Raw genomic sequence first — 15,645 nt, 5'->3', positions numbered from 1 at the left:
CTGCTTGCACACCCGCACAACTTTGTTTCACCGCCTCAAACCCACCATCTCCTCCTCTCCCTCTTCTCCCCTTGCATTTTGAATTATTCTGGGTTTGGAGCCATCTGCTCACTCCGTTCTATGTCTGAAAACAAATGTAAAGATGAAGGGATAAACACCAGTCTTTATTGTATATGTGGGATTTTTTTGTCTTTCTTTCTCCTACATGTGTAGTTTGATTTAAAAAACAAAATAAGTTTAGGAATCGGAGATTTGAGACTTGAATAGTGAGTTTCACCTGCTTCACAACAGGTGCCTTTGAGAATTTGTTTTCCCAAGGCTCCCTGTGTAATCAATGGAGAGAGGAGAAAACTCTCAAGGCTGGGTCCTCCCAACCTATAGCTGGCACGCAAAAGAAATTTTACTGATCTCTTCCAGTCACTATTCTCCTGGTCTGTGTTTAAGTCAGGACATTTGATAGTAATAGCAATGAGCAGCTGTTTGGAGGTAACTGCATTTCAGTGCAGATGGATGTCAGATGAGACTGTGTGGAACCATAACTAAAGAAGATGAGTTATATTTGGTCCCTATTCTGCCCTCCCCTCCCCTTTCCTGAAGAAACAGAGAGCACAAAGCTGTGGAAGAAAGCACGGGATTACGAAAGAGATGCTTGATACTGCTTATTCTGAAATCAGTAGATACTCAGGGACTCCTAGTCCAAAAAGGCAAGTACTGAAAAATAGAAAGAAAAGCTTTCAGCATACATTAGATTTGATTTGATTTGATTTGACTTGATGTAATAGTTTGGCATTTGCGCAATAAAAGAGATGACTTAGGCACATAGGTGTGACAGATGTTTGGAAAAGACCTGTGTGCATTTGGAATTTGCCAGGAATGGGATAAAATAGCTAACAGACTTTAAAATTCTCTGTTTTGAAGGAAAAATTCTTTCTGAGTGTTTGAAAAATATAGAAAGAAGATAACAAATTCTCAGAACTCCAAATGAAATTTGATGCAGAAATATCAGGGTATGAGAAGTGGTTGAAGTACTCCATCTGTGTACTATTGGAAGACTGCAAGAAAGGAAAGAAGCAGAGAGTTTTGGGGAGCCCTTCACCCAGACTGTGGAATTATCACACTTGGTTTTTGCCATGTTCCTGTCTCAGCATGACGAACCGAAATTCAACATGGGACCAGAAAATGAAACTGCAGTTACTGAGTTCATCCTAGAGGGTTTCTCAGGGCTTGATCAAAGACTGCAGCTCTTACTCTCTCTGGTGTTTCTGCTCATTTACCTGACAACAGTGATGGGGAACGCCACCATCATTTTCCTCGTGTATGCAGATCACCGCCTTCAAACCCCCATGTACTTTTTCATTGGCAATCTGGCCTTCCTGGAAATCTGGTTTACATCCTCCACAAGCATCAAGTTGGTTGTGATCCTGGGTTCTGGGAGGAGAACAATCTCACTAAGCAGCTGCTTTGCCCAATCCTCTTCCTATTTTGCCCTGGGCTGTACAGAGCTTATTCTACTTGTTGTCATGTCCTTTGACCGCTGTGTTGCCATCTGCCAACCTTTGCATTATGCTGCCATCATGAAGCCTCAGCTCTGCATCCACCTGGTTGTTGCTACTTGGGTCACAGGCTTCATACTCTTGAGTTACCGGCTGGCCATCCTCTCCCAGCTGACTTTCTGTGGCTCAAATGAGATCCATCACTTTTTCTGTGACAGCTCCCCCTTATTCAAACTGTCCTGCTCTGACACCAGCATGCTTTGGAAAATAGACTCTGTTTTCTTATCATTTGCCATTCTGGGTTCCTTATGTTTAACTCTGGCATTTTACCTGTGCATCCTTTTCTGTATTCTACATCTTCCAACAGCCTCTGGGAGGAAAAAAGCTTTTTCTACATGTTCTTCCCATCTCACCACCTTGGCAATTGCATATGGGAGCTGTATTGTTCTCTATGAATGTCCTTCAGAATATATTTCCTTGGAGACTAACAGCATTGTAGCATTGCTGAACACCATCCTGTACCCATTCTTAAATCCATTCATCTACAGTCTCAGAAACAAGGCTGTGATACTGGCCCTGAATGAAGCCGTTGCCCGTACAAGAGCACAGCTTTTCCCCTAATCATGAGGCATTTCTGGACAGCAATTCCAGTGATCTGCTATCATATGTTAAACAATACCAATGCATAGGTATGTAACCTCCAGACAGAGATACCTCAGGAGATTGATAGAATCATAGAATCCTTTCAGTTGGAAGAGACCCTCAGGATCATCGAGTCCAAACACAACCCAATTCTAGCACTAAGCCATGTCCCTAAGAACCTCGTCTAAACACCTTTTAAACACCTTCAGGGATGGTGACTCCCCCACTGCCCTGGGCAGCCTGTTCCGATGCCCAACAACCCTTTCCAGGAAGAATTTTTTCCTAATATCCACTCTAAACCTCCCCTGGTGCAACTTGAGGCCGTTTCCTCTTGTCCTATCTCGTTGCATTGTGTTAAGTGATAAAAAGCTCCTCTGCACACACAAAGAAGGCACAAACAATGGCAGGAGGAGTAAGTCAGTTAATACCCTGCCCCGGCTGCTCCCAGTGCCATCACTGGGGAGCCACCAGCTCATCAGGAGCCCATCTCCAAAACCAAGAAGAGCACAGAGGCTCATTGGCAAGTGGGAACCCAAATTACAGGCTCTGGGGAATGAACATCTTGTCCCAAGGCTACCCTGGGAGAGCCCTCAGCCTCATTGTCCAGGTGTGAAGCCCATCAAGAGGAGCCACTGAGAGCAGCTCTCTGGATCACCATTTAGACTAACGGGATTGTTGCCTAGGGGTGCAGGACACATGGTGGGATGCAGGGGAAGAGCATCTTTGGATTACACAGGACTTACCATGGGAAGTTTGGGGAAGGACCCCAACCAGTGCAGTCTGTCCTGTCTTCTCATTAAACTTAACTTCTAAGTCTTTGCTATGTGAGCAAATCTCTTCTCTGCGTGAACGTGTGAGCGTGGGGGTGTGAGTGTATCAACTGGAGCAGGACCAGGGGGTCAGACAGCCTGTATGTCATTGGTGCCAGCAACTGAGAGACCAGAGTGACTGGACATAAGAGTGTGCGCGCATGTGTGTGACTGGGGTTGTCTGTACCAGTATCTGGAATGGGGCTGCGGCCCTGGGGGCTCATGTGTCCTGGTGTCTGCAACTGGCAAGGCCGGTGTCCTGGAGAGGCTACTGAGCAGACTGAGTGTTTGAGCCCAGCTGCTGGAAGAATCCACCCTGAACGGGTATATACATAAAATAGACTGGGCTAGACTAGAAGAGTTCAGTTGGAAGGGACCTACAATGATCATCTAGTTCAAATACCTGACACATTCAGGGCTGACCAAAAAATAAATCATGTTATCAAGGGCATTGTCCAAAGGCCTCTTAAACACTGACAGGCTTGGGGCATTGACCACCTCTCTAGGAAGTCTGTTCCAGTGTTTGACCAGCCTTGATAAAGAGATGTTTCCTAATATCCAGTCTAAACCTCCCCTGGCCAAGCTTTGAACCATTCCCACATGTCCTATCGCTGGACACCAGGGAGAAGATCTCAGCACCTCCCTGTCCATGTCCCCTCCTCAGGGAGCTGTAGAGAGCAACAAGGTCGCCCCTCAGCCTCCTTTTCTCCAAACTAGAGAAGCCCAAAGTCCTCAGCCGCTCCTCAGAGGACAATCCTTCCAACCCTTTCACCACGTTTGTTGCTCTCCTCTGGACGCATTCAAGGACCTTCACATCCTTGTTGTAATAATATGTGGGGCCCAGAACTGCACACAGCACTCAAGGCGAGGCCGCACCAACGCTGAATACAGCAGCATAGTCACCTCTTTTGACCACATGGCCACGCTGTGTTTGATGCACCCCAGGATGTGGTTTACCGTCTTGGCTGCTGGGGGACAGTGTTGCCTCCTGTTGACCCTGTGGCCAACCATCACACCAGATCCCTTTCTGCAGGGCTGCTCTCCAGCCACTCTCTCCCAATCTACACTTGCACTCAGCGTTACTCTATCCCAGGTGAACAATCCAGCACTTGGACTTGTTCAATTTCATGCCGAGTGCTGGGTCCTGCAGTTGGCTCACAATACCTCCACGCAACACTACAGGCTCAGGGAAGAGCGGCTGGAAATCTGCCAAACAGAAAAGGATCAGGGGATGTTGATGGACAGTGACTGAACATGAGCCAGCATATGCCCAGGTGGCCAAGAAGGCCACCAGCATCCCAGTATACATCAAGAATAGTGTGGCCAGCAGGACCAGGCAAGTGATCGTCCCTCTGTTCTTGGCACTGGTGAGGCCGCACCTTGAACGCTGTGCTCAGTTTTGGGCCCCTCCCTACAAGAAAGACCTTGAGGTGCTGGACGGAGTTCAGAGAAGGGCAACAAAGCTGGTGAGGGGTCTGGAAAAGAAGTCAGATGGGGAGCAGTTGAGGGAGCTGGGGCTGTTTAGCCTGGAGAAAAGAAGGCTGAGGGGAGACCTTTTCGCTGTCTACAACTACCTGAAACGAGGTTGTCACATGGAGGATGTTGGTCTGTTCTCCCATGTGGCAAGTGGTAGAAGGAGAAGAAGCAGCCTGAAGTGGCACCCGGGAAGATTCAGTTTGGATATTAGGAAAGATTTCTTCGTGGAAGAGTTTGTGAGGCATTGGAACAGGCTGCCCAAGTATTGTTTGAGTCACCATCCCTGGAGGTTATTAAAAGACATATAGATGAGGTTCTTAGGGACATGGTTTAGTGCCAGAGTTGGGTTGACGGCTGGACTCAATGATCTGGAGGGTTTCTTCCAACCTAAATGATTCTATGATCTCATTGGGATGAGAAACATGGTGGGGCAGCTCACCCAGACAGAGTACTGATATGGATGGATGGATGGATGGATGGAGGGATGGATGGATGCATGGATGGATTGGGACAGAGAGGAGGATCAGCCTCTTTATCAGCCCAAGGGCTGGGGCCAGCCATGGCATGATGGAAGCCAGGCCAGTCCCCCTTTGTCCCCTGCTCTTGTTTTCAAGAGATCCTTTACACCCATTGCTGGCAGCCCTCCTGTGCCAGCCCCTCTCACCAGCACAAGACTCCTGGCCCAGGAGCTCTTCATGCTGCTCCTGCTACTGCAGTGACAGAGCAGCCTACCCTGAGCTGGGGAATGCAGAAATACGTTTCTGTGGGTCATTTATTCCCTTGTTGAAGCACAGAGCACTGGGAGCAGGCTGTGGTGCCTGAAAACCACAGCGAGACAGTCCAAGGCAGATCACTGAAGGTCCTTCACCATCTCCAGGAACACTGGGCACCCACAGATGAACACTCAAAGCAGCACCATGACGTAACATGTTGCCCCGTGTCCTCCCCTGAGCCCATGAAAAACCCAAGCACAGCAGTATGGCCTTGTGAGGGAAATGTATTCAGCCTGACCACAGCTTTGGAAGAAGAGCCTAAGCTCCAAATACAGAAACTGAGGAAATCCCCTTTTACAGGATGTTTCAAAAAGATGGCCCCAGTTTCAGAGATACAGTGATTTCAAAATGGGTCCATCCTTTTGAAGCACCCTGTATTACAGAGATGTGACACAGGACACCAGCTGTACCAGGGTCCCAGAAACAGGTAGACAGGCCTCTGAGTCATGGCTCTGGAGAAGTGCCATGGGTGAGGAAATTCCTTGACAAACATGGTTATCACAGATAAAATGCTCAATGCCCAGGAGGTTCCTGAGACGAGCTGGAAGTCACTTCTGAAGAGACATGGGTAACTTATTGCTGCTGACAGAAAAATGATTGAATCAGCTTCTTCAGTGCCACTTTCAGCTCCTGGTTCCTCATGCTGTAGATGAGGGGGTTCACTGCTGGAGGCACCACTGAGTAGAGAAAAGAGACCACCAGGTCCAGGCTTGGGGAGGAGATGGAAGGGGACTTCAGATAGGCAATCATAACAGTGCTGACAAACAGGGAGACCACGGCCAGGTGAGGGAGGCACGTGGCAAAGGCTTTGTGCCGTCCCTGCTCGGAGGGGATCCTCAGCACGGCCCTCAAGATCTGCACATAGGATACCACAATGAACACAAAACACCCAAATCCTAAACAGACACTAAGCCCAATAAGCCCAAGTTCCCTGAGGGAGGCATCTGAGCAGGAGAGCTTGAGGATCTGGGGGATTTCACAGAAGAACTGGTCCAGGGCATTGCCCTTGCACAGTGGCAGTGAAAATGTATTGGCCGTGTGCAGCAGAGCATTGAGAAACCCAGTGGCCCAGGCAGCTGCTGCCATGTGGACACAAGCTCTGCTGCCCAGGAGGGTCCCGTAGTGCAGCGGTTTGCAGATGGCAACGTGGCGGTCGTAGGACATGACAGTGAGGAGACAATACCCTCCTATTGCCAAGAAGGCAAATGAGAAGAGCTGTGCAGCACATCCTATGTAGGAGATGGCCCTGGTGTCCCATAAAGAATTTGCCATGGATTTGGGGATAATGGTGGAGATGGAGCCCAGGTCAAGGAGGGCGAGGTTGAGGAGGAAGAAGTATGTGGGGGTGTGGAGGTGCTGGTCACAGGCTATGGTGGTGATGATGAGGCCGTTGCCCAGGAGGGCAGCCAGGTAGATGCCCAGGAAGAGCCAGAAGTGCAAGAGCTGCAGCTCCCGTGTGTCTGGGAACGCCAGGAGGAGGAACTGGGTGATGGACCTGCTGTTGGACATTTGCTCCGCCTGTGAACATGAGGACCTGTCATAGGAGGAAAAGACAGTGACAGTCACAGAATCACAGAATCACAGAATGTTAGGGATTGGAAGGGACCTCGAAAGATCATCTAGTCCAATCCCCCTGCCGAAGCAGGAACACCTAGGTGAGGTTACACAGGAAGGCGTCCAGGCGGGTTTTGAATGTCTCCAGAGAAGGAGAATCCACAACCTCCCTGGGCAGCCTGTTCCAGTGTTCCATCACCCTCACTGAGAAGAAGTTGCTTCTCAAATTTAAGTGGAACGTCTTGTGTTCCAGCTTGAACCCATTACCCCTTGTCTTACTGTTGGTCATCACCGAGAAGAGCCTGGCTCCATCCTCGTGACACCCACCCTTTATATATTTATAAACATTGATGAGGTCACCCCTCAGTCTCCTCTTCTCCAAGCTAAAGAGACCCAGCTCCCTCAGCCTTTCCTCATAAGGGAGATGCTCCACTCCCTTAATCATCTTCATGGCCCTGCGCTGGACTCTCTCCAGCAGTTCCCTGTCCTTCTTGAACTGAGGGGCCCAGAACTGGACACAATATTCCAGATGAGGTCTCACCAGGGCAGAGTAGAGGGGAAGGAGAACCTCTCTCGACCTACTAACCACCTCCCTTCTAATACACCCCAGGATGCCATTGGCCTTCTTGGCCACAAGGGCACAGTGCTGGCTCATGGTCATCCTGCTGTCCACCAGGACCCCCAGGTCCCTTTCCCCTACACTGCTCTCTAATAGGTCATTCCCCAACCTGTACTGGAACCTGGGGTTGTTCCTGCCCAGACAAGTTAGAGGAGACTTCTCTGAGCAAAATTAACATGCCATTTCTCATGAAAAACCTCATCCCTGATGGAGGCATGTGTCAGCTAATTCTCCTTTTCCACCAAATGACAAACATGGGTCATCACAGCTTAAAATGCAGCTTGGGCTCCTAGTTTCCATGAATGCACCTTTGGGGCAAGACCCCCTGGGTTGGTGTCAGAACTGAAATGGACCCACATTCCCACCCCAAGTCCAGAAAGTCAGAGCACCAGGGACAGGTGGAGAAATAGGGAAGAGCACTGCAGTGCTCCTGAAAAATAAAGCAAGGACAGAAAGGCAGACGGGCATGATGTGAAACCTTCTCCTTACCTGGCTGTGCTGCTGCCACTCACATGATGACACTGTACAGCAAGTACTTTTAGCACCTTTTTTGAGTACCACGTTCCAGAAACCCTTCACCTGGAGGTCCAGCTGCTGAGGTGGAGGCTCGTTACCTGGACCCCATGGCTTTGGGGCAGAGGCTCTGCTGGGGAGGAGAGGAGACCAGGGGGTTGCACTGGGAAATGTGTCTGCACTGCAGGGGATGGCAGGGGGGTTCCCGAATCCCCTCCCCAGCATTTCTGGTCCCAGCTCCCTCTCCCTGCCCATGTCTCTGCTGCCTGGAGCTGTCCCTGCTGGGAGCTGTTTCTGTGTCCCTGGGTCTGCTCCCTGTCAGTGTCCCAGAGCCCCTCCCCCATGCTCAGCTCTGTCCTGCTCACACCTCCTGGCACCGGGCACTGCCCAGGGGCAGCTCTGTGTGTGCAGGGGCTCAGGAGCAGCTCTGACAAGTCCTAACGAGAACTGGGGTCTCAGCACCTTCTCCAGGGCAGAGAAATAAATTCCCATGTCCCACTGCCCACCCAGCCAACCAAGAGTGGAAAAAACTCAAAACTTAAAATCATCCCTATCAGATAAATACTTCCTCAGTGTCCTTCAGAAGGAACATCTGCAAATGTCCTGGGGTTGAGCTGGAGCGGTGAGCTGTCCTGACCCACGCAGCTCCCTCTCAACAGCAGAAGGACCCTGATCTGCTGGGGGTCGCTCCTTCCCCCCACAGCTTCTCCCCTCAGTGTTGTTGGGATCTCCCCGGGCAGGCTGAGCGCCGACTCTGGCAGGCAGCAGAGTCCCTGCAGGGACCCTGCTCTGCAGGACAGCCCTGGGCACCCCTGGGTGCTCACCCAGCTTCACACCCTGCAGCTGGGAGAAGGCAGATCCTTCTTCTCCACACCAGCCATGGGATGTGCCAGCTCTGCGAGTTAATTGCAGGATCCTCATCTGCACCAGCCTGCACCCAGAGACTTACTGTGTTAAGGACTGTTAAGATTTCTCCCCCAGTGAGCTCTCAGCTGTCTCACCACCCCAGACTGCATTTTCCCTCTCTCTGCCTGACTCCTCTCCCCTCGGTGCTGCAGGCAGAGCCCTCAGCCCTGCTGCGCTTTGCAGAGGAGCTGCTCCTGGGCAGAGCTGTCTCTCTGCAGCGCTGCCGCTTGCCATGAGCTCCCTGTGTCCCAGGAGCCCAGTCCAGCTCAGCAGCACAGGAGCAGCCCATGATGTCCCTTCCTCTGTCCCCTCTGGGCCCTCTCCAGGTGTCCCTGGGTCTCCGGGGGCACATCCTTTGAAACAAACTGAAGTAATCAGTGATGTTGATTCTCTCTCCTCTGCACAGACACTTCTTACCAGCATTGTATTCTTTCTATTAGAAAATAAATTGGTATGAGAATCATCTTTTCTTGTCCCATCATTAGACAGGACACCAGGAATATTACAGCAAAGGATCTAAATTCTCCAAGCTAGGGGAGGAATCTCTTCATCTGAATGAATTTAGGCATTATATTCTGCTTTTATACACTCAGGTCTAGAGAGACATTCATCAATCTTTTGACCATGTCATGTCTGTGCTCTGAAGCAAAGCCTTTGCACACATGGGCTCTTGGACACTTGGTACCAGGTTTCCTTGTGGCAGCTCAGAGGTTTCCTGGTGCCACAGCTGGGGTGGTTCAGCCCAGATGTGAGGCAATGTCCTCAGCCAGGGACCTGACTGGGGGAGCTGGAGCTGTCAGTGTTGCAGACAGAGCTGTGACACGGATGGAATAAACTGCCAAGGCAGGGTGGCAGAAGTTAGTTTGTCTGGTCTGCAAGGACAGCAGCCTCCAAGCACAGCAACGGGCCAGAGCAAAACTCAGTCTAGACCTGTAAGGCAATTCAAGGGCACCCTAATGAGCTGTTACTACTGCAGGAACAGTTAAAGGAGAAACAAAGACACCTTGTGGCCACTCATTGATTTAATAAGGGAAAGAAGTGATATTCTCTGTGTCTCTGGTCCTCCATCTTCACCAGCAAGGTCTCCCAGGCCTCTGTGACTGGAGGCAGAACAACCAGCAGTGGATGGGGATCAAGTCAGGGGTCCCTGGAACTAACACAATCCTTTCCAGTCTATGGGACAGGAGGGGCAGCATCCCAGGAGCTGAGACAGCAGGACCATGTCACAGTGAGGACACTCTCCACCTTCTTGGAAAGCTCATGGAGACTGGGGGGACTCCCTGACCGCTGGCAGCTCTCACACATTGTGTGCACTTTTCAAAAATGGCCAATGGGTGAGCAGGGGAACCTAGGGCTGTGCCCCAGAGCATGTCCACTGGGACCCCATTTCTGGGTGTCTGAAAGAGAAGGTGACGGGGTTTACCCAGGGCAGGTTGTGCCTGTCCATCCTCTTTGCTTTCTGTGAGGAAAGGACAGGGTTGCTGGATGTGGGAAGAGCAGTGGTGGTCTGTTACCTGGAAGTCAGCAAGGCATTCAGCATCATCCCCCACAATATTCTTGTGTCCAAGGAAGGATATTGTGGTCTGTGTCAGTGTGTAAGTAGATGGGTAAAAACCATTCTGGATGGTTGGGCTTGGAAAGGTGCTATAGAAAGGGAGAAACTTCCCAATCCTGAGGACAGTCAAGCCCTGGAAGCTGTTTCCCAGGGGTGCGCATCCACTCTACCCCAGAAAGTGACCAAGATGTGTTTGGATAAAGCCCTGAGTAATCTGGTCCGACCCTGCTTTGAGCAGGAGGTTGGTCAGGACACCTCCCGAGGTCCCATCCAGCCTGAATGATGCTGTCCTTTCATTCCCTTCATGTTTTCAATTTAGGGACGGCTTTCAAGTTCTCCCTGGCCACAGGAATAATTCACATGAGGTGCAGGGCTGCTTTACAAGTGCCCCCAAACAGCCCTGACCACATCTTGTGCATCCCTTTTCATTTGCCCCCACCCAGGTTCATCTTTTTGCTGTCCTCATGCCCACCTTGTTGATCCTTTCAGAGCAGGTTGCTCAACAGGTGTCAGCATCCGTGTGCAGAGCCTGCACACCAGCCAGGCAGCAAAGCCATTGTTACAGAAATGGAGACGAGGCTCTTGCCCAGCTCCTTGCACCCAGGTGCAACTTGTCTGCTGAGATTCTCGGGAACACCTGAACTTTAAGTGCAGAGCATGTGAGTCCTTGTTGGGTATCCTGGCTCGTCTCCTGACCCATGTGGTGCTTCAGGCTGTGAAGAGAATCAAAACCAACTCTTTGGCTGGGGTAGTTTCATTTTACATGTGTCACACAGGGCAGATGAAGGGAGCTCAGAACTCCAGACTCTGCTGCACCGTTGGGACTTCAGAGACTGGAAATGCAGGTGACGGTGTGTGTCAGTGCACACCACATAAACATTCTGGATGCCTTTCTGCCTTTGCACTGACCTGGGATCTGTTCCTTGGCCTTCTTTGGCTAAAAAAGAAATAAAACTGCCCTATGTCACCTTCCCTCACACCAGAAAAAAAGGGGGAAAAATTATGAACGAGGGGTGATTTAAGAGCAATTCTGTCCTAGGAAGTACTTTTTAAATCATAAATCTGGTAGAAGTGAGAGAAAAAGCTCTTAAAAAGAACTCCATGCAAGAGGTCAGCTACTGAGATGTAGCAGCTGTTTTGAGAAGCAAGAATGACTGATAGGAATGAAATTAAAAAACTTTAGTTCATCATCATCATCAGGAATAAGGAACTCCCTGTTATTCTTATTAGTGATTGTACCACTTTTCAAAAACATCCTTGAGATTGTCTCTATTTTTCGCTGGCTCCAAAACTGAGCCTGCTCAGATTTTGAAAGGACTGCTTGAAATCTCTGCAACTCAGATCTCTACAACTGTCTCTCATCGAAGATCTTTTACCCCAGAAAGGGGAAAACTCCCAATGCAGGCACCAAACCAGTGCCCAACTTGCCTGGAGAGCCAGGCCAGTTGTGCCACACGACAGCCGACCTCGGGGGAAGCTGGGGGTGATGGGAATTGAAATGGTTTTGACTCAAATCATAATTTAGGTTGGAAAAGACCCTTAAGGTCATAAAGTCCAATCGTAAATATGACACTGCCAAGTCCACCCATTACACCATATCCCTAAGCGCCATGTCTACACATCTTTTCAATACCTTCAGGGATGGAAGCTCCAATCCTCAGCTGGCAGGACAACACTGTCTGCAGTTACACATAAGATACCTGTCATGGCTGTGACTTCAGAGTTTCTCACACCCTTCACTGAGCAGGGCGGGTGTTGGGAGATGGGCGCACACTTCAGTTTCCAGATGCCAGGACAGAGCCCAAGCCATCCTGCCCTTGCCCTCTGGCATCCCTTTTCTTGAGATGCAAAGCTGCTGGGCCTTCTGTGGATAATCATGTTAAGAGGCATCAATAATCATTCAAGTCTTTGTGTAATTTCTCTAAGAGTGTCAGTATTAAAACCAGTAAATATCTGTAACACAGCAGTCTGCATCTGTGGTAGCCCCACGGCCAGTGCCAATCCAATAGGTATTTGCAGTATAAGGCACGACACCCCATCCATAAGTACACATCTAAGTGGTTCAGATGAAGGGTGGTCTGGCAAAAATCACCCTGTTCCTCCCCAGGTGCACGGACACTGCTCATGTGCCTCTCCAGGGAGTGGCAGAAGCTGGATCCCCTTCCTGGGACAGACTCCTTCCAGGAGAGACACAGCAATGGGAGTAACTCCTCAGGTCTTCATGGCATTTCACTCGGCATCAGTTTTTATATATTTGGTTTTTTCCTCTAACTACTCTTTCTGCACAAATGCTCACAAAAAGACACCCATTTAGTAAACATGGTCATAAAGGTGCTGTTATGGACAAGAAACCTCACCATGAGCTCTGGAGGGAGGGAGGAAGATGATAATAAGCACCAGGAAGAAGCAAGGAGCTCAAGGCCTCTTCTGAAGAGTGAGAGGCCCTGAGCAGCAGTGAGCGGCCACGTGTGGTGTGGGAGGGTCAGGGGATGTGACGTAGAGAAGGGTGGTGGTTGATGAATTCAGCAAATCCTTACGACCATGTTTAACCCCGCAAGTGGAATGTGGTTGATGTTTGTGGCTGGAGGGGGAACAGGAGGAAGATTTTCAGGGGGTTATGGAAAGAAGGCAGCCTTCTTTTGGGCTAATCATACATGGCAGCGACATTTGCATGCTGTGGGCATGGCTGTGCCTGGGAGATGGGAATGGCTGCTGCTGGGGGGGCTGTGCTCAGGCATGGCCCATGAGCTGACCTTGCTCTGCTCCTCTCTTGCACTGCCCATGCTTGGATGGTCCTCAGGAATCATCCATGAGCCCGGAGGAAGCACCAGCCTCCTGGAGTGTTGGCCCATTACTGGAGGACAAGAGTGAAAGGTTTGTGAGACACATGGGAGTGCAGGAAGGGACGGGTCTATGCATAGCAGTAAGTGTGTTAAAGAAGAAGACCTAAAGACCATTGGCTGATCGTGCTAATGTGGAATAGATTGATTTTTCTTTTTTATTTTAGGGCAGCAGAAGAAGGAACGTGTGCATTTCAGTGCTGGGACATGGATCTGAATTGAGGATTCAAGCAAGTTTGGGACTAGGAGAGCTCAGGTGATTGGTGACCATTGCAGGTCTATGAAAGAAGCTGCATGGGCTTGGGGAACCTCACAGGCATTGCCAAACCCTCAGAAAACTAGAGCCCTGTGGTTAAAGCAACAGCAGTTGGCACCAAAGCCACCCCCAAACCACAAATACCCTCCCAGTGACCACAGGCAGAGCCTTGAGAAACATTTGACTGAAAGGGTCTCCTTTGCCAGGCCCTGGGGGTCAGGGCTTGGCCATTCTGATGCTAAACAACCATGAAGGGCTGACAGGGCACCAGAGCCACCTCCACATCGCCTTTACCACCTCTGACCATCGTCTCCAGGCTTTTCCTTCAGCAGCCTCCAGGGACAGGGACTGCTTGTGTCAGCGATGGCCCCTCATGGGGTCCCAAACAGCCTCAGAAACTTGGGTTTTTTTTCTGCCTTTCACTTCATTAGAGGTTTGTTCATTCTTTCAGTAGCTGCAGTTCAGGACCATGGCAGCAGAGGGCTCGTTAACAGCCAAAATGCGCTTACAAGCCAAGGCTCTCTGCAGCACTTTGCTAAAGGCTTCAGGTCTGGTGTGGATGATTAGAGAGATTTCAGAACTGTAGCCAAACAGTGAGCATTTCCTTAATGAGTAGTCATAAAGCCAAATTTCTTATATTTCTGTCCCCCTCCCAATGCCCTCATTGCCAGAACAACTGGTATCAATGTCCACTAAATATTGATCTAGAGAATCTCCTGATAAAGACTGAATGTGTCAGAAAAGTGGGTGCCTAAAGCACCACTTGAGTGAGGAGACAGGATAGGACTCCTCAGGAGGAATCACACAACTCTGGACCAAGAGGTGGGAGTTCCTGGGAATCTCAGGTGCCACAGCACAGCGATACTTGTGTTCAGGGAGCCGGTCAAGTGACCCATCTCCTTTTCTGTAATGGTGTCTGAGTTTGCTCAGGTAACTCCTGACTTGAGCCCCATCCACTCCTGGCTGTTCTCCAGACTCCTGCCTTCAGGAACAAAGTCCCAGGAGACCTTGCTGGTGAAGATGGAGGCAAAGAAGCCATGAAGTACATCGGTCCTGTCTGATTCTACTCTTATGAAGTTCAGCAGCAGGCCCACGTTCGCCCTGTCTATTCTTTTACTGTAAGGAAGCAACGTCAGCTCATCCTGCTGCCCTCAGCCTCCCCTGCAGGTATCAAGTCCAGGGCAGCTTTGGCATCATCCCCACATCCATGGACAAGGATTCTAAATTCCTCCTATACAGCTTGACCTGCTTCCACCTCCCATGTGCTGCCTTTTTGCCCTGGAGCTCTGTCAGTTCAGACAAGCAGCCTCATGACATAAAGTCTTCTTTTCATAGGTACTTGGAGAGATCATTCTTGTGCTTGGAGCAGGCTGTCCTGTGAGGCTTCTCAGATTTCCTGAGCTCCTTCACCCTTCAGACCTACTTCCATGTCACCACCTTTATTGGCCGCCGTCCCCCAGTATGTCCGTGTCTTCTCCTCTGGAGCCCACCAGCCTGTGCTCTGCTGCTGGCCTTCCTCCCTCCCCTCTGGTGCCTGGAATCCCACTGTTCCCTGGTCACCACAGCCAAGGTGGACACTGATGTTCACATCCCTCACCAGCTCTTCTTTGTCTCCCAGTTCCAGATCCAGGTGAGCATCACCCTTGTTGGCCCAGCAGGCAGCCACGTTTAAGAAGTTGGCCCAAGATCCTCTGGACTGTTGGCACCTGCTGCTTTGCCTGGCCAGTGCAATTAATTGCCAGGGCAATTACAGTTCCCATAGGAACCTACTCATTGACTTGTGACTTCCTCAGGTTACTAACAGAAGATCTTTTCCATTTCTTCTCCATGATCAAGAAGTTTGTAACACCCAACACGTTATCACCCTGTATTGGGTTTACATGGCAAAGTCTTGGAACTGGGGGTGAGGGTGGGCGTGCTACAGTTGTCACCTCTCTGGGAAGACAACAGGAGTTTGATGTCAGACAGAGCCGATATGAGCTGGCTCCAAGATGGACCCACTCCTTGCCAAATCTGAGCCACTCAGGGATGCTGGCAGCACCTCTGTGATATTGTATTTGAGAAAGGGTAAAAAACGCTGCACAACAGCAGGTGGGAGAGAGCAGGGAGGAAATGTGAGAGAAAAATCGCTGCAAACACCAAGGTCATATCCCATGGGACCCAAGCAGGTCTCTCAGCAGGCCAAAGCCTGCTCTCCTGAAATCCTGCT

General features: G+C 50.2%; 1 protein-coding gene across 1 annotated transcript; it reads left to right on the top strand.

Annotated features, from left to right (window-relative positions):
- The first annotated feature begins 1,166 nt into the window (after positions 1-1,166).
- Positions 1,167-2,114, top strand: LOC135999559 (olfactory receptor 6E1-like). Its single transcript, XM_065653126.1, has one exon. It carries the CDS (start codon positions 1,167-1,169, stop codon positions 2,112-2,114), a length of 948 nt encoding a protein of 315 aa, XP_065509198.1.
- The last annotated feature ends 13,531 nt before the right edge of the window (positions 2,115-15,645 follow it).

This window comes from Caloenas nicobarica, chromosome 28 (assembly GCF_036013445.1).
Source record: "Caloenas nicobarica isolate bCalNic1 chromosome 28, bCalNic1.hap1, whole genome shotgun sequence".
Classification (NCBI taxonomy): domain Eukaryota; kingdom Metazoa; phylum Chordata; class Aves; order Columbiformes; family Columbidae; genus Caloenas; species Caloenas nicobarica.
The sequence above is the reverse complement of the archived record's forward strand: the minus strand, read 5'-3'. Positions and strand labels throughout refer to the sequence as shown.